Source organism: Leptinotarsa decemlineata, unplaced genomic scaffold, assembly GCF_025532065.1.
Source record: "Leptinotarsa decemlineata unplaced genomic scaffold, Ldec_3_MD MMD2_tig00001064_RagTag_RagTag, whole genome shotgun sequence".
Taxonomy (NCBI): Eukaryota; Metazoa; Arthropoda; class Insecta; order Coleoptera; family Chrysomelidae; genus Leptinotarsa; species Leptinotarsa decemlineata.
This window is the reverse complement of record NW_027412558.1, coordinates 11785629-11812517: the sequence shown is the minus strand read 5'-3', so window position 1 is coordinate 11812517 and position 26889 is coordinate 11785629. Positions and strand designations below refer to the sequence as shown.

The window sequence follows — 26889 nt, the reverse complement described above, 5'->3', positions numbered from 1 at the left end:
TGGCCATTGAAGAAGTTCACAAGAAGCAACGAGTCTGGTTAAGATACGTTCACAACACCTCCATAATATGGAACCATGGAAATACATAACAAGACACCTTCCTGAACAACATCAACAACGTAAGACTTTTTATTATTTTCACAATGGAGAAGGAAGTCCACAACGAATTGCCATTCTCAGACGTATTGGTGAAGGGGACCGACAATAAATGGAAAACATCTTCATACCAAAAACCCACTCACTCGGGACAGTATATGAATCAGGAATCTAACCAACTATCAATTGACTAAGAGAGGAATCATCAAGGCTCTGGTAGACCGTGCTTTCGGGCTCTGTGGTACGAAGGAAGGTCTCAAGAAGGAACTAGACATCATCAAAAATTAACTTCAACGAGACAGTTACTCCAAAGTGATGGTGAAACAGACTTTGGCTAGAAGACAGCAAGAGCCTCACAAGGAAGAGAAGCCGTCACAACCAGTACTTGTACTTTCCTACATCGGAGGATTGTCGGAAAGGATGAGAAGTATAACATCAGAACCTGCTTCAGATCTGGGAACACTATCCTTAGTAGCCTCACAAAAACCAGGCCACCAAACGCGGACTGCGATTTTAAGAATTGCATTTACCCGATACCTTGCGAGTGCGGTGAAATTTAGAGGCCATTGGAAGTTCGCATTGCCGAGCACAAGAAACACACACAGCGAGGAATAGAAGAGCTTGTTTGGACTCATCAACATAACATCAAGTTGTCTCAAGCTGAAATCATCCACAAGGAGGAACACTGGTTCAGGTGAAAACAAAGAAGCCGTATATATGTTGTATCTCCCGCCAAACGGTCAGCTCCCGCTAAAACCGATGAAGCGAAGAGGCGGAAGAGCAGATATGTGAAAGCACTCGAATGACATATGAATAGTCAGCTTTCGGAGAAATGAGTCCAGTTATCACCCGAAGACGATTGTGGATACTAACAATTAAAACGTCGTCATTACTTGTTAATTGTTCAACTTTCAAGTGTTGCTTGTATTTTATCTCATTGTAATTTCAGTTTTTTTGCTTGATGTAGTTGTTATTTTTTGTAAGCTGATATTTTTGATTCTATTGGTTTTTCAGGGATTTCAAGTAATTTTTTATCATATTAGGTAATGAAAGTCCGAACTAATGAAATGGGCAAAACATATTTTGAAATAGTAGTAGTGGAGATTAGTTCCGCTTGCTCCTATGAGAAACTATTTTTTGACAATGTTTGTCGTTCATATATGAAAACGTGAAAACATATCCGAACACGAGCTACGTTACTGGAGTGCGGTTCTTCTTCGTTTTCTTGAATCGGATGCAAACCGCTGAACCGTGCCGGAGGCAATACATCTCGAATCCGGGTGGGATGGGCCGGGCCACCGGTTATCATCCCTGCAGCCCGGGGCCTAATGTGGTATCATAGGCTGTAATTAGCCGACTGAGACTACAAGATAATGTACTTCTCCAGCATAAATCTTTCCATTCTGTCTCTCTTTTGGCGATGGAATGGAAAACAGTGGTGGTGCTAGTGGAGAATATGAAAATTTCATAAGAGATGTTGAGTTCGAAAGGGTGAAGCACCATACAAATGACATTCGTAAATGTCAACTGATATGAATTTCACGAAATAGAAGTGAACATCTACGAACGATAATCCTCAGAAGTAGAAACTTGTTTGAGCTGGAGATTAACAAGGTCTCACCAACTCGTACTAGGAATCGCACGTTGAATGATGGGCAGAAGAAATCGATCGATCGTACGGCCTCTCGGCTTGAAATATAATCGATACATAGAAAAAATGTTAATTTTCATATATAGGTGGCGGCTTATAAACGAAAAATACATTTTGACTCATTCTTCACTCTATGTCGGTTTCATTATTCAGTTAGTACTAAACTTCAAGAGAAAGCTGTTGAAATTTTATGATATTCTACTTATGAGTTGGTGAGTTTTCGAGCTAAGAGTGACACCACGTTTGTTATTTTCAGAACAATGGATCAAAACTATTTCGTGTTTTGATTTATCACTGCTTCAATCAGAAACCACAATTGAACTGATTTCAAACGTGGTCGTAGAAACTCCGATGATGCAGAACGCACTGGACATCCAAATGAGGCAGTAACATCAGAAAACATAAAAAAATCCATTAAATCGTTTTGAATGAACGAAAAATGAAGTTGCGTGAGTTAGGCGACATTGTATATATATCAAAGAATTTGTTGGCTCATATTTCATGAGCATTTTACTATGACAAAGCTATGTTCAAAGTGGGTGCCGCGGGAGCTCACTGTTCACCAAATATTGATGATTCTGAACAGTGTTTAGTCATGTTCAAACATAACACATCAGAATTTTTGCATTACTTCACTTCGAATTCAAAACGATCGTCATTTGAGTGGAGAGCAACTAGTAAACCTCTCCCAAAGCGACCGAAAGCACAACAATCGGCTGGAAAGGTTTTGGCTTCGTTATTTCGGGATGTGCATGGTGTCATATTCATTGACTATTTTAAGAAGGTCAATACTATCAACAGTGAATTCTTTATGGCGTTATTGGAGCATTTGAAGGTCGAAATTGCAAAGAATCGACCGCATATGGAAAAAAAAATATTGTTTCATCATAACAACTCACCGTGCCACAAGTCAATCAAAACAATCAAACAATCAAACTCATTCACAAGAAGGATGTGAAGTCACTCTCTCAAACTATAGACTTATCTCACTGAATAGTAACTTTGCTGAAATTTTTGAGAAATTTATCAAGATACGATTACAATCTTTTTTAGACAAGAACAAAATCATTTCGCCCAATCAGTTTGGCTTCCAAGTAAACAAATCAACAGAAGATGCTATCTCATCGGTTACTATGTGTGATTGATGACTTGTCTATTTTGTGGTAATTCATGATCACTTCAATGAAATGAATAACAAAACTTTTTCCTAATTATCACTATATAGTTGATTTTATTTATACGACCGGATTCAGGTTTGACCCCATTATCAAGTATATGGTGCTTTTTTAAAGTTTATCCAAACATATTGAAATTGTTCTGAATTCGTATAAATTTCGTGAGGTTCATTGGCGGTAGATTCGGATACATTTCATTGAACTTTCTACATGTTCTGCTGATAATTTTGTCACACTGTCCAAAAATTATAAACAAATTCATGAGAACTTCGTTTGAATAGTTTTGTTCCATCGTTTTGAGGGTATTTGCAACTTCTGAAGTGACGAAAATGTCGATATTATTAGGAGAATGTCACAACGCTACTGTCAAATAGTAATCATGGCCTGCTTACCAAATACCGAATGGAAATACCTTTCTGAAGGGACATTTTCACAAATAAATGTTCATAAGTCCGAAACTTGACTGGTTAGGTATAGATATAATATACATAGAAAGAAAGCAAATTTCAGCAGCTTTCAGAATTTTCAATAATATACAGGGTGTTCCATTTAAAATAATCAAATTTCAGCAACTTTTTGAAGCAAACGAAAAAACTGTATTTTTTTACCACCCTGTATTGAAGTAACGGAGATTAGGCTGACGTGTGGGAAGTGTCCAAGTATCACCTAACTCCAAACCAAATTTCGATATCATAGTACTTCTTAACTAAAAGATATCGGCATTTTTAGAAGTCATGATTTTCGAAGAAAAAAATTGAAATTAATTTTTATTTCGAAAACGGTAACAGATAGGTATAGGGAAATATCAAGAAAAGTTGTCGGGCAATTGTTGGAGATTCCAAAAATAATATTATATACCTACAGAGTGTTCCATTTGAAAAATCAAAGTTGCTACTGCTTTCTAATAGAAGCGGCAACACCGCATTGTCGAAAATATTTTAGTTGGCTAGAGAATGTCCGAATATGCCCTCCATTAAATTTTCAAAGTGATCCGTTGTCTGGTTCACCAGAAACGTCTAATGTGCCATCCATCGTGAATCAGCCTGTATATCAAAGTTTTATACTTAATAATGGGGTCAAATCCGAAACCGGTCGTATAAATAAAATCAACTAGTAATAATTAGACAGAAGTGTTTTTATTCATTTCATTAAAGTCATCAGTTACTACAAAATGTACCATGCAATAGAAAATCACAGGCCTGCAATTGGAGTATTGCTCAATCTTGCAGAGGATTTCAACACTGTATATCATACTCAGCTGTTGGAGGCCTTGCAAGATGTGGGAGTTCATGAAAATGTTCACAGTATATTTGAATTATACTTTGAAAACCGTCGGCAATGCGTAAAAATAGATGGTTATGTGAGCAAGGAAAGGGTAGTACAGGGCGGGGTACCACAAGGGACGGTTTTGGGTCCGATACTATTTATTATTTACATCAATAACTTATTATCTTCACGAACCTCTGGTGAAATTATAAGTTTTGCGGACCATACTGTAATTTTTTATTGTAGTGGAACATGGAATGACTTCAAAGTTGAAACTGAACAAGATGTGAATGCAATCATCGACTGGTTCAACTATAAATTGTTAACTATCAATTTTGATAAAACTATGTTTCTGCCTATAACAATTTATATAAACGGTTTACCGAACTACAAATTTCTAGAAGTGAAGAACCATAGAAATATTTTGAAAAATAAGTATACTAAAAATGTTAAATATTTAGAGATAAAAATCCCACTCTGAGAACTTTACTAGGGAGATTCCGACACATGAGCAAGATATTGACCCTGTTACTTCTAAAAATACTTCATTTTGCATTAATTGAATCTCGATTATCGTATGATAATCTTCAAAAATTGCAAGTTATGCAAAAACTTTTCTTTAAAATTATGCCATATAAAAAAAGAATCTATTCATCTGATCTCACATTCAAGGAAATTGGAATACTTGATTTGAGACAATTATAATTTTTCAAGTCAGTCATCTATTAGTTCAAACACAAAAAACTGATGAGCTTGATTATATTTCGCATAGATAGATATCTCATGAGAGCAAAGGATTCCGACAAACTCAAAATTCCAATAGCAAGGAAAACAATACGTCAAAAATGCAAAGCATTTTCAGCACCACGATTTTTCATTTACCTACCAAGAGAAATGATCGAATTATACTCTCTTTTTCAATTTGAGAAAAAGTACGGCATTTTATACTTTCATTAGAAATTTGTTTATGTGATAATATGTTCATCAGTAAATTATTGTATTATCGTGAATTATTGTATTTGTTATTTTGTATATAAGTAAATATTTGTATCTGTGTGTATATGCATGTGAGAAGATATGTAATTTAGATTATTGGGATGTTATACTCGTTACAATATTGTTATATTTTTGAAGAGTTACACCTTCTTATTAATGAGTTAGCATTTAGTAACTTGGTAACTACCAGTTTTTCAACATTTATGTTCACCTCTTAGAATAATGTTTAAAGATCAGAAATACATAAACTCAATACCACGGACTTATTATTGTGGAATTATTGTTTATTGTAGTTTCAAGAAACTGCTCTATTTGTGTGCATTGTTTATATTTTCATCAAGAGAATGCTAATAAACTTATTATTACTATTATTATTATTATTATTATATTTTTATTAATGGTCTAACTACATAAATTGAACTTTGAATTACTCCCACATCCATCGTATTCGCCAGATTTTGCTTCCAGTGACTACTGCCTGTTCGCAGACTTCAAGAAAAAACCTCAGCGATAAGAAATATCGTTAGAATGCAGAAGTTATTGCTGAAATTATTAAATAAAAAAAAAGAATTTTGTGGAGATCTTATGTTAAAAAAACTCCAATAGAAATGACACTAGATGGAAAAAACATTTCCAGAAGAATTAACGACGCTACGCAAGAAAACTCATCCCATCATGTAACGGGCGACAACTTATAATTTCTCCATTAGTAAAAGAAACCACGTTTCCTTAGCACCAAACTTGACAGATCCCGGCTTATGCAGGGATCTCGAGATATATCCCGATGAGAACTATTGCCAAGTTGGATAGTAAACTTGCGAAAATCCATACGAGTGAACATCTTCGGTTCATATCTTTCACGCAGGTTTAATTCGCAAGAGAAAGTAAATGAAGCAGACTTTCTGATTATGATTGTGTGTGGAGTATGGCAAACACGTGTAGTTTCAAATAAGGTAAAGTAATTGAATCGGATTTCTGGCAAACGTGCGCTCTGTGATTCTGTTGAACATGAAAGGATATTGTTTTGTGACTGTGAACAGATCGAATGCCACTTTTATTTTCAGTGAATGAGCTTGATGATCATGTGAGAATTCAAATATCTGATTATGTCACACCCTAAGACATTTGTCATTTTCAATTGAGTTTCATAAATAATATATATTTATGTAATGCGCTTCGACACTTCGGTTCATATGAATAATTATATTTGTCTATAGAGTAGGGAGGGGGCGTGTAGGCCCACAGCACTTAAGCCACATTGTACATCCTCCTGAGGAGTTGTCCTCCAGGAAGGTGGACAGGTCACTGGAGACATCTCCTTCATATCGGCAGGTGTAGGCCAAGACTCGTCGAACACACACTCTCTCATTGAAGATAACTCCGGACATACGCATAGGACATGCATGCCAGTTTCCTCCTCCTGTTCACACATCCTGCATTCAGGTGTGTTCACTAGCCCCATATTATGGAGGTATTTCCTCAGTTGACAGTGGCCATTCAGAAACCCTACTGTTAAGCATAGATTTTTCCTGGTCATCGCCAGATATTACTTTAGCGCCAGCTTCCCAGGGTCATTCAGGGTGATCCTGGCAAGATTGCATCCTTTAATTTCATCCCATCTCTTTAGGGATTGAGCATGGGTGTATCACTTGGCTAGTTCCGCAATTGTCGAAGTCATCAGGCCGTAGGTACTACTGGGTCTTAAAATTCTTAGTCCAGCCGCTTCCTTGGCTGAAGAGTCGGCAATGAGATTACTTTTACTCCTGTCGTCTCCTTCAATCCACCTCAGGATAATGTTATTATCCATCGAGGCTTTGGCTAAAACTTGGTGGCACTCTAGTACTAGTACTAGCCCTGGGGTGACACGTTGTCTGTTCAAGGTTAATAGGGCTTGTCTGCTATCAATGCAGATTGTTATGTTTTTGTCAGAAATTCTTCTCCTGGTTATTTCTTTTGTGGCGATTGAGATACCAGCCAGTTCTGTTTGAACCACGCTAGTATTTTTTCCCATTCCCACCTAACCCTTATGCTTGGTAATCTGGAGTACACTCCTCATCCTGAGCCTTCTTTGGTTTTTGAGCCGTCTGTATATATGCGTATTGCATTTGTAGCATCTGACTTTGTATTCTATATTATTTGTATTTTGTAGGGTTTATTGAACACAAACCCGGATTCAATTGCATCCCTGGTTGCCTGCAGCAGAAGTTGCGCAGTGAGCGCTTCTCGCCATAAGCTCAGCCTCAATTGACCCATTCCTCTCAGAAGTTTCTCAACTTCTGAGAGTTGTCGTTCGTATGGGGGCGATAGCTGATTAACGGAAAAACAGATTCCGGACAGATTTCAGACTAGGAGAAGGGTATGAAAGTGTAATTATTCATATGACATTATTTTAAGGTAAATATTTACCTATACCTGACTATGTATGAAACTTCATGGTGAAAGATTCAACAGTTGTTAAGAAGAATGATACATCTTAATCATCCACTTATAGCTTCTTCGAGCGTGTCTTTACTGGTGTAAATCAACGCCTGAAGAAGCCATTGCATGATGAAACACGTGTTGCGTTTTTGTAAAACTTTTCATTGAAAATTTCACAATGAAGTGTTTTTTGAATACGTTATGGAATTTCATCAATAATCAGCCGATTCTTTGAAATATTTTCAAAATTGGCATGGGTATGGAATTTCACTGAGTTTGCTTAGTAAAAATCATTTTTATTCATTGAACACTAGGTTATGGCAGTTTGCATATTTCAATTTCAATATGGTTGAAAATGTTTTTTGGTGAATGTTGAAGGTTTGAACTTCCATTATCAAAAAAAATGTCAACAGATTTGAAATCTATGAAAAGAAAACATAATTGAAATTTCAAAATGTCAGTACCAAAATATTTGAATGAGTTAGTGACTAGAAATAATCATAGAAGCAGAAAACCGGATTGACAATAATTTGATTAATTTGTTATAGTGGGCGGTCGGTAGCCAAGCGGTTCGATGTGAGTGCTTTGTTCACTCACTCGAATTGACTGCCGTGTTGGTCGGTAGTTCAAGCCCCATTCTGAACGATCGATTTTCACTTGCTATCGTCCAACATTTGTTAGGAATCACACGTTAAAAGTTAAGGCCTCGTTAATCCTTAGCTCGCACAAGTTTCGACTTCTGAGGGGTAGGGGTGCGACAACTGGTTAACGAAAAAATATATTTAAAACAGATTTTATACAGATTATTTTAAACTTATGTTAGGAAATTATTGTACATTTTAATATGGGAACGCGACAGTTACCTTAATTTTCTTCATCAATAAAAACAATCAGGAGTTCAGAATTTTTGTTGAGATATTTATAATGATAAGAAACTATCCTTCAACAGGTTCGACACAAAATCAGGATGAAAATAAATAATTCACTCACCATTTGGGAATTTGTCGGCAGCGTCTTAGGCGGGCGTTTGCATTGCAATTTCAATGAGTCCTGGAAAAATATCATTGTTGTTATTTGAAAGGAATACTTATCAGCAGATCGATTTTGGTGAGAATCATTTCCATCTTTGATACAGTAAAGATAAAGTAAGTTATAGTTGGAGTGGAAAAAAAGTCAGCAAAACAACGATTCACTAAATTGCAAAAAACTCATTAATGCATTTCATGCCTTCAACATACATCATTCATTCAATTTTTGACATGGGATTTGTCGTTATTGATTATAGCACTGATTTTTGAAAGAAATACAAATATCAGTAAATGAACAATGTTTCTCCACATAGAAAAAGTCTCACACGAAAGTCTCTATAGGAATCCAAAAACCGAAATACAATCCCAATGGAAAAAAAGATAAAGCTAACATCAATGGAATATGACTAACTGTACTGAATTACACTTGTGGAAAAACTTCATTCAATTCAACCAACAGAAAAAAGCCTTACCCACCAAATTATTACTTTTGATAATGCCACTCGCAGTCGTACACGACTGATCAATAAAACTTTCAGTTCGAGAAGTTATATTCCTTATTGGTTCAATTCCACAAATTTTTTCTGTAGTCTTTTGAGGTCAATTACAGCTGTTACCACTTCCAAATCACTCCAACAGAAGAACGTTGGAAGGTTAGGTCGAAAGTAAGTGGATCTATTCGACTCTCCACCGCAACCAGCAAGGGTTTATTATAGCTCCCACCTATTCACACTCGAACAAATAAACCAAGTTTCCCAACGAAGCGAATTAGTTTATATGGTGAGTGATCTTTCAGGACAGATGGTAAGAATGCGGCTCTGCCAAACTCTGGAAACCTAATTCGGGCCACAGCGGGGCAGGCACAAAGTATAATTTCTGCTGTTTCATTAGTTCCTGAACAGAGGAAACACATACTGCCTTCCAACAGTCCGAGTCTCTACATGTGATGATTCAGACGACAATGATCTTCGAGAAGGACTGTTGAACATCGTAGTTCATCCCTACTGCAACAGTAGTCCAACAATTGTTTGGATCCAAGCTTCGAATGCTGTTTGGATCCAAGCTTCGAAGGACGAATGAACTCCTTGGAAGATTTTACAAGAAGTGCATAGATTTTCCTGCTATCCGGGTGTTCAATGTTTGTTTGGCGAAGTCTGAAGCCAATGACAGGTTCTGTTCCAATGAGGCTGCTTGCAGCTTCCTCCTTTACAGGGGAGTCAGCAATCTCATTGCCTTCCAGGCTAGTAAGGCCAGGAATCCAACCAAAGACAATTCTCAAGTCTTTCCATTGAGGAGAGTCGTTTTTGAGAATTTGCTACCAATTCAGACGTTGCTCGGTAAGAGCCAAGAGCTCCCAACGCGGCTTTTATTGACTCATGTACTAGGTTGTATTCTTCCAATCTTTTTGCACACAATTCAATAGCATAAATTTCCGCTTGAGATACAGTCGCATAGGTCTCTAGACAGGTTGATATCTCTGTCCTGGGTCTGGGACTGAATAGACCTGCACCAGAACCTGAAGGTGATTTTGATGCATCTGTGAACCAACACCTATTTGATCTCAATATTTCCTCCTCCCGAAGGATCCAGTCCTCCGCACTCGGGAATGGTACTTTATAAAGCAGTTCGTAGTTGACAGTTGAAAGCATAATATCAGAGGTCATTCCCAGAATGCTGTATAATAATATCAGAGGTCATTCCCATAATGCTTTAACTTGCAGTGTTAACCAGCAGTCTATTGTACTCTGCATCAGATTGATTTGTGCAACTGGCGATGGCAGGAGAACTTAAATGAGGAAGAAACTTTTACCAACCTAGTTTTGATTTTAAATATTCACTGAGCCCACACGCTTCTTTAATTTCTCATTATTCTCTCAAACTTTTTGATCATAACTACTGCTGACAGTCAAGGAAATAACTGACTCATTTCATTTTATAATCAGAAAATGATGCCAATGTGGCCGAGAAGATTGGTACAGTTCAAGTGTTTGAAATTAGTGCTTGTTCTGAACATCGTCACCTATCTATTGTTTTTCAATTCCATCCAGATTGAGTTCTATATTTCGCGTAATTTTTTGCAACCACTTATATTTTCACGTTATTCATGAATCTTTTTCTTCTTTTTTATTTTATTCAATCCCGGATTTGTATTCGTTTGCGATAGTGCCAGTCAAAACCATTCCGTTCAACTTGCAGTTTACTATAAAAATTGGGAAAAACCAAATCACTACGAAATACTCCTACGAACATCCTATAGTGATTTCTTGTCGGAATTCCTCCGGCTCTTGTAATTGATGTGTCTATCGGAAATGATTAGGCCTTAATACGTGTTACCGTGGTGTTCTTGCGATGGCTGGTCTTTATATGTCTAAGAGCTGCAAGCTAATAAAAGCAGCATCCCCTTTATGATTCTCCTCTTCTTCTTACCGCTACCCTGTCAAGGATAATCATAATGGCATTAGACGAATGAGTCCGTCGTGGTTAATCGGCGCTGACTTACTAATTACCAGTCTCGACACAATAGAAGAACATTGGAAATTGAGTAGTGCCTTCGAATGGGGAAGGCGAAAACAAAAGGTGGGGTGGATAGAGGTGCTTTTTTTGATTTTTCTGAAAAGGATCATGACGAATGCAGTTCTGGTGGAAGCAAATAACAGAAATAACTACTCCAATTGGAAACAATATAGCATCGATGATTCAAGAAATCGCGACTTGTTTATGTCATCAATAGAAGTGATTAAAAATTGGTCTGATTTTTTCCGACTATCGTAGTAAACTTTAAAGAATGCTAAGAATAGTGTATGTGTTGTAAAAAAAAATCATTTTCTCAATCAGTCCAACAGAAAGATATTCTGAATGTGTGAAATTAATTTGCTACTAAATGAAGTACAATGCGGATGAGTAAGAATGTTATATAGACAAACGACTGTGATTCTGAAAATTGTACTATTTATAACGAAGTGGTCCGATTTGCCGTTGGTAATGCCAATTTTCAAAGCCAGCGTCTGCATACGAGGTTTGTTCCCAAAAAAGATTTATTCATATTACTATTTTGTCCCCTACAAAGTAGTCCCTCTCAGATATAATACGCAATACTGGAAGTTTTCTTCGTATAGCTTCTAGCAAGTGGCGCATAACTTCTAGATATAACTTCTTATTGACCATACAAGCATGTGACAGAACTCCTGATGCACTTTGCCACAGTAATCTAAAAAAAACTTGGCGTACACTTCCTTACACTATGCCACAGTAATCTTAAAAACTTGGCGTTCATTTTCTAATCTTGGCTCTCCTGGGCTCTTCCATTGGGGCGATTGGGCTTTGATTTCGATGGCATATACCCATGTTTCGTCACCAGTTACAACATAGTTACAAAATAATTAGACGATATTTCAGTTTCTCAACATTTTGATCGATTGTTAATGCAGTGAGGCCTCCAGAGCGAGCGTCGTCATTCACATCTTATCGACCTATTGGCTCAGAGTTCACCATATGCCACTGTCAATATCTCAAGTGTTTTTGAGCACTCAATTTCATTCTCACAAAAATATTGACACAAATTCTTCATTTCATTTTTTTATAGCACAAAATCCCCGAACATGTAAGACTTTCAACTTTTATGCCTCCCACCAACAAACTAAATATGTTTAACATCTGAAACTGTCACCATTTGTTAGAGACAAGTTTACTAATATGAAAAAATCTAAAATCGCTAATCGGATGTTTGTATCTCGCGAAATTTGAGTATTCACCTTATTTTGTTAACAGCATTCAACGAATTTCTACACAGAACTTTTTTTATTTATCGGTAACTTGTCACATTCAATAATTTTGCATATCAAAAAATGCGCTATGAAATTTTACAGATACCTATTTTGACGTTTCCAAGGCTGAAATCTGTCCTGGTCTTGGGAATTGAAAAAATCTAATGATATTCTCTGATCCAGAATATTTCGTAGATGCAACAATGAATGCGATGAAGAATTATCTGTCAATTGGAAACCGAATGATGCTACAATTTCAGCAACCACCAGCTCCACAATTGCTTACTCCACAACCACCACACATTTCATAAGTAACTTTATACTTCATATTCCAGGACAATCTGAAAAAATAGGACGGAATGGTATAGTAGATATGCTGTTAGAACTTCTTACAAAATAACAATTCTATTGAGATCTAAAATCACACATATAAAACCAAACAACACAGAAAAAAAAATAAAACATTGCCTTCTGGTGGTAAAAGTTATATTGGTGAAACTTCAAAATGGCTGAAAATACGTAGGAATGAACAATAGAAAATGATCTACATTGTCAGAAGACTAGAATCCACAAAGCCTGAAATAACTTTTCGACAGCGTCTAGTCAGAGGAATTTTGAAACAGTTCAATATCAAAAAGAGGTCTGGCCTTGATGAAGTGCCCGTCATCGTACTTGAAAAGTGTGCAAATGAACTCAATCAAATCAAATCAAATTTATCCATCATTTTTGATACAAGAATGTATATATGACACGTCACATTCTACAAAAGAAAATTTATCCTATATCACTTATATCAATAACAACATATGTTACACAAAAATATTATTTTCATACTCTTTCAGGGAGTGAAAACAACTTGTTACCAAAAAGTCTTTGACTTTTTTCTTGAAGTTGAGAAAATTTGTTTCACTTCTGATGCTGTGTAGTAATATAAGTTAAAAATTTTTGCCCCGGCATAAAGTGGCGAACCTTTGTACTCATTACGGTTTATTTTTACCTGATGAAAGTCGTTTCTCCGTCTCGTTTGATGAGAGCAAATTTCTTCATTTCTTGTTAGCAAATGGGAATGTACATGAACGTAGCTTAACACGGCCGAACTGTGACACGAGCCTAACTAAATACGACAAACACAGTACCAATAGCCAGATCATCAAAAACGAACTCAACCAAATTATTTGTAACCACCCTAATCACATGGAAATCTACACGGATGCCTTAAAAACCAACGAAGAAGTAGGAGCTGCCATAGTTACAACATCTGAATCGTTCTCATATAAATTTCCCTCAACTACCAGCATATTCAGTGCAGAACTATATGCCATTTACCGTGCGCTGGTCTATGTCAATGCAACAGGTGGAGATAATTATATCATTTTAACGGATTCACTTAGCTCCATATACGAACTTAAGCGCTTATATCCTAAAAATCCAATTGCACAAAACATAAAAAGAGAACTACATCTGATTCAGCAACTTGGAAAAAATATTAGTTTCATTTGGATCCCATCACATATTGGAATTCAGGGCAATGAAAAAGCCGACGAATGTGCTCGTGGCGCAATTACCTCTACCGAATCGGAAGTAGTGTCGAAAGTAGTATCTACAGACATTAAAACAATGGTAAAAACAGCGATAATCCAGAAATGGCAAAATCAGTGGCAAGTGTCCGGGGCAAAACTACGTACAATCAAATATGATGTGAAACCGTGGCCTGATGAAACGAACAACCGAAAACATCAAGTGCTCATCAATCGACTACGCTTGGGTCATACCAAACTCACGCACAGTTATCTGTTAAATCACACCGAAGAGCCAATGTGTGACATATGTGAAACAAAACTGACTGTTGAGCACATTTTCACCGATTGTCCAAAATACTGGGTGCAGCGAAACAACTTTAACTTTCCCCTAGATATCTACAACACTATTGGCAGAAACTGTAATATTCCAATTAAATTTCTTAAATGTATCGATACTATAACAAAATTATAAACATGTACTACTCGCTTATAACCAATAGGTCGATGCGAATTTGCTTGAATAAAAAAAAATTAACGTAGCTTAATATTTTGTGAAGGTAAATACATGGTGATGTGAAATTTTTTTTGTCTTTGAATGTTTTCTTACAAGATTCTCTGTATTTGAGATCAAAAATTAATCTAATGAAACGTTTTTGCATTATAAATATTCTTTTTATTTCTGGTAAATGGTAATATTTATATTAAGCTTAGAATACACTAGACCATAGTATATATCCAAGAGATTATGTCTCAAAAAATTTGATTTCATTGTTAAGAAGACAAAATATGTTTTTTTTCGGAGAAGTGCACAAGTATTCGATGTGATTATTGAAAGACAATTTATTGTCAAGTTGTGTTCCAAGGAATTCTGTATATTCTGTTGTTTCGAAACCTAAATTTATTTGGAGAGGGCGCTGATACTTACTTGAAAACTGGATAAATGTTGTTTCATCTTTATTATTTATTGAATGATTGTTTCTACACCAACATTCGACTTCATTGATTACTAATTTCGTTTTATTTTCAATTTTATTTGAATCTGGGGACGTCACAATGATTGTTGTGTCATCGGCATACATGAAAACTCGACCCTCTTTTATGTTTTCGGGTAGTTCCTATCAAATTGATCTGAATAATTGTCGTTGACTTCAACGACTATTTTCCTATAACTTACATAATATTCAAATCACTTATTGATTGACCCTCTTATACCCATTTTATAGGGCCTTTTTCTTAAATATTTTGGGTTGATTGTTTCAAATGCTCGGCTTGGATAAAAAAATATACCAAGTATATATCTTTTTTATCTATCTGCTTTTATAGTAAATTGCTTTTTCCATTATTTTTGAGATAGAGCTCAGAACACATATGCCACGATAATTTTCCATAGATGTGGGATCCCCTTTTTTATAAACTCGCACGACTTTTGAAATTTTCAATTGGTTGCTTCAGTATTTTGCAGACTTTGCTCACGTTCAGCCTATTTCCGAAAAGGAAAAGAAAAATCTTCCAAATAACTATTGACTAGTCGTGTTGCTATCAGTGATATCAAAAATTATGAAGGAAGTCGTAAACCACTATATCCTCAAATATTGGAAGGCTTCAACATCTTACGCGATCATCAATATGGCAACAGGCGACCTTTTTTCGTATGTCACCCATATTTGGAATAACACAATCGAGGAACATGAAGAATCAAGAACTGTTGCGTTTGATATTTCTAAGGCCTTTCGTATATGGCTCTTCAGCTTCCTGAAAGAACGTTCCCTGCAAGTGGCCGTCAATGGATATCTCTCGAATACTTTCACCATCAACAGTGGTATTCCTCAGGGATTCATATTGTCTCCAACCCTCTTTATAATGCATATCAACGACTTATTGGATAAAAAACAAGAATCCACAATATTGCTTCGCTGACGACAGCACACTTGTCTCGTCATTCCATTCGGACTCCAGGACATCGGCTACGGGGGCTCATCTTTACAGAAGGTTGCATATCCTAATGAGGATCTAGAAGTGATTATGAATTGTGGTGAAAGTAACCAGATTCAATTCAATGCCACAAAAACCCAGGCATTGGTTTGTTCCAAGAAGATGAATGTCTCCGAATCGGATATAATAATGTCAGTGAGACAATTCCGCTTTCTGCTTCGATAAGTTTGTTGTCTTAGCACAATGATGTCGCTGTAATTGTAAAGACTGCAAAGATTGATTGCTAATGAACCTCACTCTAAGAGACTCAGAGCATCAGCATATGTATATTCTCATATTTATAGAGAAGTTCATTTTGAAAAGCTTCCTAGGAATGAATACAACTTATATCTTGAAGAAAAATAGAACACCTTTTAATAAATACTACATTAAATGTTTCAGAAGTCAATCAATATTATTGACATTTCTCACATTACAAAACTTCTTCGACACTCCTCAAGGAAGTTCAGAAACAAAGCGAATTTGTGAAGAAAAAACTGCGAATATTTTCAGAGATTTTTCCAATGTTGTAGATAGAGGCAGATTTCAGCTTACGAAATATTGAATATCTGTATAATTTCTTAGCTTTTTTGATAGAAATAATTATTAAATACAAGTTACTGAAAAAAGTTATGCAATTTTTTGTGAAAGAAACATTGAGTTTATGCAGTAACCTATCGAGTTGAATGAAAAAGTTTGCATTTTCTGCACATACAAAGTTCTTCATTACAATTTTTATATTTTTCCTTCTTCCTCTTCAATAATTCCGTTCGCTTCAAGTGATAAACGGTTGTTTTTCACTTCAATGTTCGACCACAGTCCTTCCAGACTTTGAATTCAGTTTCTGGCAATGTTCCTGTTTACTTATTGAAGAATATTCAGGATTCAAACTGACCAGAATCGTAAGCGGTCGGACCGCTGTCAACACGACCCTACCTTGAAGACAAAAAGGGCCGTTGTAGCAAGGAACCTGAGGTCCACCATAAAGCAATTAGGGTCGCTAATGTCTTGTCCGGACCGTCCACACTTTCTCGGCCTAAGCAACTAACGATGTTACGGAATATCGGACGACAAATTACCGCACTAATGTGCTCTCCGCGTAGTTTTGCTTACTGAATCAGAGTGCAAGATTGACCCTTTCACAGACCATCTTGATCAAAGTTCCATCGATGAAAGTCAGGCAGGATGGCGACACGAGATCTGAATAAATTGGTGTTTGTCCAGGAGATATTCAACCTAAGGATATCTACATTTCTCAATTATGATAGTCTGACCGTACGTTCAATGTAATAACTTGAAGTTTAATTTTGAAAAATCAATGTGGGTAATAACGAATTTCTTCTTGATTTTTCATTTTTATTTTATTCTTCATTCCACTGTCCACAGTGATGTGAACTATCAGGAATATACCTGTGAGTTCTTGTTTCCTTTCTGAATACATCGTATTCTAGTTTTTCCCATTGGCTCCTCATTACCAAAACGTCAAAAAATAAAAGTTGTTCATTATTTTTTAACTCGTATGTGAATTTTATTGATGAAAATCTGTTATTAAAAAGGAAACAAAGCCCTCAATATTCGATTTTTTGTTATCTTTGTTATCGAATATCGCAAAAACATCATCCACATACCGTAGCCATAACCGTAGGGAAATATTTTGATTTCATTTTGGTTTCCATTTAAAATTTGTTCATGAACAGATTTAACAGTGAGGGGGACAAGAGGTTACCCATAGCCGTTCCCTCCTGTTGTTCATATAACCAACCTTCTATCTGGAAACGGTTTTGTTCCATACACAAATCAGTGAGAGAAACGAATTCATCAACTTTGTTATCATTGAAAATTTTTTTCTCTAGTAATTCCCTTAGGTATTCTAAGGTTTAAGGAATTGGTACGCTACGAAATAAAGAACTAACATCACAGGAAACCAAAATCTCACCTTCTTGCAGAACTATGTTTTTCTCTATGTATGTATGAACTCTAAGGAGTTTTTGATACTAAAACCTGGTTTCGCAATAGGCAAGCTTTCAAATTTCCTAGTGAGCCACTTTGCTACTTGATAGAGAGGAGATCTAATAGCTGACACGATCGGGTACATTGATTTTTCCGGTTTGTGGATTTTTGGAAGGCAATAAAGTTTTGACACCGTTGGGTTGGAAAATTGTAAATTCCGTTTCAATTGGGGGGTAAGTATGTTGTCGCATTTTTCGACTACTTTAGCAATCATCTTTGGTAAAGGGTTCCTGGACAATTTCGCATAAGGTCTGTGATGGGTATATTGACCCTTTTGTAGTCCGATTTATCCAGAATTACTACTTTGTTAACTCTATCGCCTTTCAAATGAACGACGTCTTTGACTTCCAATCTCTTGACAAGTTTTTTTTTAATTTTTATCACCGTTTATTGAATGTTTTCGTTTATCAGCTATCATGTTCCTAGAAATTTGATTCCTGACTTTCTCCCGAGCAAGTCCCTTAGAGGAATCAGGCATATATTAAATCAAACTTTCGACACTAGCACACGGAAAAAAAAAGATTTGTTGAATGAAATAAAATTCACTTCATTCAAAGAAATAAAAGTGTCATATATGCACGACAGAATATTTTGTTGATGCAAGTAAAAAGAATTCTTAACTCCTAACTATTTCTTTAAGCATATGTTCATTGTATCAAACAAATATTTCATTGAAACAATCACATCCATTAGTTATTTCAATTCAAAGAAGAATTGAATTCAAGTATTATTTTGTCTAATTGATAGCAAGAATGATTTAGAGTAATTCGAATATTCTATTGAACAAACAAAATTTAAAGATGGGTGAAATAGTGGATCTGATTGAAATAATCAAATGTATTTTCTATTTGAGTAAAAGTTATGTTGAAGAAACATAATATATCTGCAGGATGATGGAAAACTTTGCTTGTTTTGATAATGGGAAAATTTCCACTAGAATAATGATTTTGTTGAACAAATAATGAACGAACAATGTTTATACCTCATTGTGAGTATCTTTCTGATAGGGTAAATCATTTCGAAAGTTCAAAATAAGTATGAATAATGATGTACCAAATGAAATCAAGTTACAAATCAAAATCCTTCCCTCTTGTTTGAATTTGGTTATTGGATTCAATTAACCAAATATTATACTAATCTGAGTACCAGCATCTCGTTGGTAGTAATGGAGTTTCAGATCAGTTCTACTGAAAATTACTTTTCTCTTCTCTAAAAATTCAATATGTTTTTCAAGTTTGTAGATAAAAAGCATTACGTATAGTTTTAGTATATTGAGAAAAGTACTTTTCGGCAGAATCAGAAATACAGAGTCAGTGATTGAATTTACATGAATCTCCAATCAAAATAGATCAAGTTATTGAATAATTGTGAGAATATATTATAGTTTGTTCAACAACCCGATTTCTCAATACATTAAATACACTTTGTATCATTTTCTCAACTGGATTATTGATCTACTTACGTATCACGATTTTTTAATCAGCTGCTGATGGGAGTCTTGCGGATAATATTTCATATTCAATACTGATTATGTAAATGCCATGGAAAATTGTTCAACGTGAGAATGAGCAAAATATAAATAAAAATCGAGAAATTTTAGTACCAAATTTATTCAAATTAATAAAATATAATAGACTTCTACAAATATTTAAATGAAAATATAAATTTTTCACAAATGGTTAATCCTAATATAAAACATTAACATATTTTATTATTCATTATTATTATTGGTGATATCTACTAAAAAACAATTAAAGTTGATTTCGAAACCTTTCACTGAAGTAATGATCTAAAATGAAAGAGAACAGAGATTAGTGATAGTCTACATTTTCGCAATAATACTATTGGATCAATTTCTACTAACTAGCTTAGATATCATCTCATAGACACATAAAAATATAATAATTTTTTTTTACAAATCCAATTTAACAAAAGGAGATACCCTTATTTTTTGATAATAGGAAAAAAACAATCATCACAGAACTTCATCACAGAAAAATTTGATTAGAAATATGACTGTGATGACAAAATTTACCTAGGTCTCCAATCATAACTTTCAGGCCTTCAAATCTATTAAATTTAAGAATTCTAGCATTTAATTACTTAGGTATAGACCTGAATAATAATAAGTATCTACAGCAAATCGCAAAATATATAGTTATTTGAGAAAAATGAATATGTTTTTAATTGTAATGGTATACATATTTATTATTAAAGTTATGAATGAAATACATACATCTGTTATATATGATTCTTAATTTATTCCATCAATTGCTTCCTTGATTGAATATTTTTCTTTTGCCAATTGGAGGACTCATTTCTTTCATTTCTTCATCAGTGAGCCTTTCAGCTATGTCTAATAAGGTTACATCATTTTCTGTCTGAAAAGTATGTGTTTCAAGTATATTATTAGGGAATAAATAATATATGTATTTTTTTACCTTTAAAAATGCCAATCAGGTCATTTAATCCCAAGTTATTAAGAAATTCCTCCATGTCTAAAAATAAAAGAGATTTTATTGCATGTTTTGAGTTCGTGCAGTTTTGTTGGATGTCATCATTTCTGTAAATATGTTACAAATAACTTTTCTTTTTCGGTATTACTGATTATTTCACAATGTTCTTTGAAAGGAAAATCTTAAAAAGAGGTTCCTTCGAGGGTTCAGTATATACTATCATGATAAAAATAAAATCATTGTTTACGGCACCATTCAATTATTTATGATGTAAGAAATTTAGAATTCGAACTAAAGGTACAGCTCTTCGCTGACATTGTATACCTACACCTATTTCTGTGGCAAACACTTTAATTGTATTTACTCTGAAAATGTCCGATTCCTCTGTATCCAAAGATCAAAGGTCAACTATAGGTACCCAGTGTATGCATACCTACCTACCTCTCAATGATAATCATTTCACTCGACAACTTCTACTTTCTTAAAAACAGAATTGAAAACATGGAAGCTTTCCTTCAGTCATTACATTAAACAATAAGAACTTCAAGCCACTTTTATAGATAGCTGTCCAGAAAAATGTATGGGCACGTGCTTGAAAAAAAAACGATGTCCGTTTATCCAATACATGCTATTCATAATTATTTCAAAATATGGAATGGAAGAAAGTATATTATCAACATATCTGTGAAAACACTGAAAAACTTCAATCCACGTATGATCAAAAAGAAACTGTAAACCTCTTCGTCATTTCCTTGAAAAACACAAAACACATTTTTAATTCTTATTCCATTCGTGATTAGTTTACGGTTCTTGCGAAAACGCAAATGGTGCCGACCGGCACTCTATTCCTTAGAAGTATTTCAACTATATCATTTCTTTCAAGGAAACAATTCGATTTTTCAAACCAATAAATAATAAAAATATTGAAATGAAAATATCCATAGTCTTGAAATTATTTCCAAAATTAGTTAAAGGTATTGATATGTATTGTTGAAGTGAAAATAAATATTCAGTTGATTCAATTATATATTAGTGTCAAAACAGCACCCCATAGTGTTAAACTGAATTGGAAAGTTTTCATTCAACAGACGTACTTTTGATTTGATGAAATTATATTGTTTGACTCAAACGAATTATTTTGAGAACTCAAAAAATGTTATTTTTGAAATGATCCACAATTCATTTGACTAAGTAAAAGACCTCTTGAATTGAAATATTACAGAAATTAAAATGAGAATTTCATTTTGTCTCCGCAAAATGATCATCTAATCGATACAATACACACGTCGTTTGGAATGAATTATATTTAATCAAAGTGATGAAATAAATGAGACTAAATAAATTTCTTTGAAGTAACAAATCTTTTTTTTCCGTGCAATGATATCCTCAAGGACTTTCTCGGAAGACGAGATGGCAAATTTCAAACTGTTGTTCAAAAAATTCGACAATGTTTATGACTTTCGGAATGGCTTCTTTTGGTTTATTCTTCGATATGAGGATGTTTTGAGTTTCTCATTCAGAGTACACATTTTCCTGATATATTTTGTTTCATATTCTGCAAAAAAGTCATTCCATAGACTTTAGTTCATTGATAAAGACTAGCAGATAAGGCAACATGTAAAATTATTTGAGACTTTAAAACGCATATACCTAGCAGAGGTGTCTATGGTATAAATATAGTTAACATTGTATATATGTTTAGTTCAATCTTTTTCTCGAAGATGATCACTTGATGATTGAAACACATGTCAAGGTGTTGAAAATAACGGTTTGGTGTTGGGATTAAACAGTAATATTAATTACTACACCAAAGGTTCCACACTCAGCATCACAAATTCTTAGTCTATGTTTAAGAAGAATGAGGTTTGAGTAAAGTACCCTAGTAGTAAAGTACTCGTGAATGTTATATTGAATGATAAATGTTTTTTATTGTCATACACGAAAATAACACAAACATAAATCCCATATATAGTGAGTAATTTAATACTTCAAAAAATATTATGACAAAAGTCTGTGAAGTTTATGCTGAGCATAGTCTTTATTATACGTTTTAGCATAATGAAAATGCAATCCAAGTGAGTACTTCCACCCCAGAACATACTCCGTATTCAAGGAAAGGATAAATAGTTACATGATATACGTTTTCAGTACAGGTGTATTCAATTCACTTTTCGAAAACTCCAATTGCATAACATTTGCTAACAAGTTTTTCTTGATTGAAGTTTGTCATCCATACCATTTTTGTACATGTTAAAAAATATAACTTTTCAGGACGCATGACCACCAACTCTACAAACTCTGAAACAATGATAAAGAAATCAACTGTTTTGAAAACTATATAAATAGTTTTGGCTGTATTCAAAAGAAGTTCATTTTGAATGAAATATGCTGAGGATGTATAAAATATATTAGTTTCCAAAGCCATATGACAGTCAAGAGGTGAAACGAAATTGGAAACATCAGCATGATTGGCAAGTTTAGTGCTGGTGTTTTCAAAAATTTCAGGAGAATCGTTTGTATGAATGATAAACCTCAATGGTCCTACCATACTTCTTCGTGGAACAACTTTATGAATTTCAGCTAGGACAGAGTGGAAAACTTGCTTGTTGTTCGATATTTACTATGATCATAACAAGTATTTAACACAGTGATCTGAATACGAGGTTTTAGAAAAGTACCATAATTCATCCTCTTGATAATGAAGAAGAAGAGAGCAAGAAAGTTTTTTTCCCAGAAAATAATCCCTTCAATTTTCGTATAATAATTATCCTTTCACATTTCACTGTTTCGTATCGCAATGAAAAACATGAAAAATAATAGAATTGCTTCACTGCATTCCCTGATTCACAATGTTTTTTTTGGCTTGGATGTTCGGTCTTTCAGTTGACACCCATTGAAATTGAAACGAAAATGGACAGATGAAATTGTTAATTAGCCGATTTGAGTTTTGGACGATTGAAAAGGTATTAATTTTGTTATAACAACCTGGAGATTCACAATGTTGTTAATTTCCTCACTGTTAAGAATATTCATATTCAACACGTTGGGAATAATGAAACTTCACTGTCTGATGATTTTTGTAAAGTTACTATATGTCAAAGAAAACATTAATAGTTACTCTGTTGTGTCCGATATACACAGGCACAATACTAGAAATGAAGATAATTTGATTACACCTCAAACCTGGTTACGAAGATTGGACGATACTATTGATATTAAAATGTACAATACCCTACCTCTCACAGTACGTTCTCCGAACTTTACTGAATTCAAAAAACATTTGAAGACATTACTTATGGAAAATCCTCTATATGGTATTAATGACTTTTTGCATTCATTTCCTGGACCATAGAGAAAAAATGCCTTGCACGATTGTATGTATGTGTATGTACTGTAATATTATTTTTATTGCGCAGTATCTTCTGAATATTTTATATTTTACTTTCTGAGCATATGTTGATTTTATGGTATTTTTTGACATATTCTAAAGCTGTTATGAAGCTTTGTTATGAACCGAATAAAAATTTGAATCTGAATCTGAATTTGAATTATGATGACTGCTGTGATAATAAAAGAATCATTCTTAAATCCTCTGAATATGGTTTGAATAATACAACTGAACTCTGTGTTTCTGCAGCCTTTGAAATATCGCCAAATCAGTTCGATATTTTTATCTTCCATTCATCACACTCGAGTCTGCCTTTTGCCGGAATATTATGCACGAAACCTTCAAACAGGATAATGCGGTGACATTTCTCCTTCTCGAAAATGAAGGCAATAAATCAACGAAAGGAATCGAATATTTTCCAGTCGAACGGATTCGTCCCAGATCAAAACTTATTTTAATATTAGTTCAGAAGTTGAATAATTGGATATCGGAATACGGATAGACGGCCGTGCAAAACAAAAGATTCCCTAAAGGAATCAATTTATCAGATTTGACTTTTGTTACCACTTCCCAGATGTTCCTATGTCAATCTTCGGAAGGAAAGTTTTGAATTATTTTTCTTGTAGCTGGCAGATTTTATAGAGCGGTTTCAGCCACAGTATCAAACATTATCCGTCGTAAATTCTAACCAGTATGAATGAGGCAACTTCGTATGATTGAAGTGAGTATTCCTCCCATAGTTTTTATCTACAGAAATGGATATTTTGCTGATTTTTTTATTTGTCAAATATTGCTGATTACTGAACTGAAAAACAATATGTTTATGCCACAGTCCTTCTTGAAAAGTGAAACATACATTTTACAGTTTGCATATTCCTCTTCAATATTTTATACTTTGTTAGTCATGATTTGAAAAAATATTTAGTGGCTTCATAGTTTTCTGTTAGAATAAACGGAAGAAAGAAAAGAGTCAAAATTATCATTAGATATCCTTTAGAAAGAAAACTTATTCGCATTGTTGACAAAAACAAATATTATGAAAAGGAAGACTATCACTTATGGTACGAATTTCCCAGTGCAATAAAAGAAAATGATTGATTTTCATCGAACATAGTCTGTTTAGAGATGCATCTGCTTTAACAATAATAGATAAATAATTATAGTGGGTGAACAAATGAAAACCTAATTTTTTTAACACAAATCAATACTATCAGAAAACGTACATTTGGTTCATCAAACAACAAATTGACGAAGATTGCGGAAGATTAGAATAGTAATTGTCACTACAACTTCATGTCACTTTGTCATATATTATATTGTATAGCGTTCCTATGGATAATACCTGTTTCAATTCAGTATTAACATGAAAAAAATTATTTCGAAAGGGTTTTTTTCATTCCAGTTTGTATTTGAAAGTAACTTCTTCGTATGACCAAGAAACCTTCACAGTCCATTAGGAACTTAATCGCTTTCTTTCTTTCTCTAAAAAATTTACATTTTTTCGTGTGAACATAGAGAAGTAGAAATCCAAAAATCTTTTTTTACAATAACATGGAAGATGTTCTTTTCATACCACTAATGATTTTTATTAATAGCTGAAATGCCGTCATTATATATTTCAATAATGAACACTTTGTGGTTTCACATCTCTGGATTTTTTTCATGGGGACAATCGGAACCAAACATGTGCGGAAATAGGTATTTCACCAGCATTGAAGAGCTTTAAAAGCTCATTTCATTTCATTCAAAATATTCCTGTCAAAGTTCTATTATCTAGGGCAAGTGAATTTCATAAGCGAATAATCAGTAGTGAAGAAAGAGAAAGTGGACATACGAAAACACTCATATTTTTCTACCTTGTCATACTACCAGTTCAAAAGCTTTTTCCGTTCAAACTGTAATAACTGTCTACTTCAAACTGTAATATATCAGTGGATACTCATTCAATTTAATCGGAAAAAGCTCCATCCGAATCAGTAACACAAGCCAAATAATTGCGTCAGCATGAAAATTGTGTGTTTGGGATTCGATGAAATTGCGAAGGCCGTTTTTGTCTGGTCCTGATTGGCGAAGGTTCTACCGATGAGAAAGTAATTGAAGTACTTGAAAGGATGGTAGTCGGTTGGCGAGTGGTCTAGAGAGTATGGCGGGTGGGGCAAAACTTCTACGCTCAATTCGTCCAATCTTCAAACGGTGATTTATGAAACGTGCGGACGAGCGTAGTAGTGGATCAGGATCGTACCTCTTCAGTTGAAGGGTGAATCGTTTTAGTTGCGCAAAAGCATACAAGAACAGTCTTCGAAACGTCGATCATTCAATTCATGAGCCATCCATTTTTCGAGCTTCTTGACCTTTCCTATACGTTTCAAACCGTCAAAAACCCCATGGCAGCTGACGCCCAGTTTTTCGGTCATCCCACGCATAATTTGTAATGGGCCAGTCTCCACCAGGGTCTTCGAATCGACCTGGATTACTTTGGGGTTTCGAAGATGAAATTTCGGGAACAAAATTTCACATATCAACGTCGAATAGTGCGTTCATCAACAGTATCATTGCCAAATGTCTGGCAAATTTTTCGGGCTATTTTGACAGTGCTCTGTTTCAATTTGAATTCGTAAAGAAAAATTGGCTGAAAATCGCTGAAAGTTATCGAAGTGCTTGAAAAGATGGTAGTATGTTGGTGAGAGGTCTGGGAAGTATTGTGGTTGAGGCAAAACTTTGACGCTTGATTCACTAAATTTTTGGACGGTGATTTGTAAAACGGGTGTTGTCATGGAGCAGCACCAGACCTCTTCTATTGACCAAGGTCGTACATTTACATTTCGTTGATTTCCTCACAACAGGAATCTGCTGTGATGATTTGGCCCGGTTGTAGAAAGTTACAGTCAATTACACCAGCCGCTGACCACCATATATTCCATGGTCCTTTCTTGGTGTGTTTTCGTCTTTGGAAATTATCTGGGTGGCTTATCAGTGTCCAACCACCGACCTGAACGTCTCATGTTGTCGAAAGGGATCCAGTTTCCATCTCACGTGACGATCCTATTTAATGAAGGATTGTTTGGGTTGCGCAAAACCGCGTGTGAATTGACGCACAGTTCTTCCGCCATTCCATGCACCGTCTATGAGGGGTCACTTTCCACCAGGGTC

General features: G+C 34.8%; 1 protein-coding gene across 1 annotated transcript in view; it reads right to left on the bottom strand.

The window, feature by feature from the left end:
• Positions 1-26889, bottom strand: part of LOC111517914 (uncharacterized) — a 1107665-nt gene that overhangs the window by 769523 nt on the left and 311253 nt on the right. The window contains exon 3 of the mRNA XM_074175686.1: positions 8593-8652. Within this exon, the coding sequence (XP_074031787.1) occupies positions 8593-8652 (60 nt within the window). The remainder of the gene's footprint in view (positions 1-8592; positions 8653-26889) is intronic.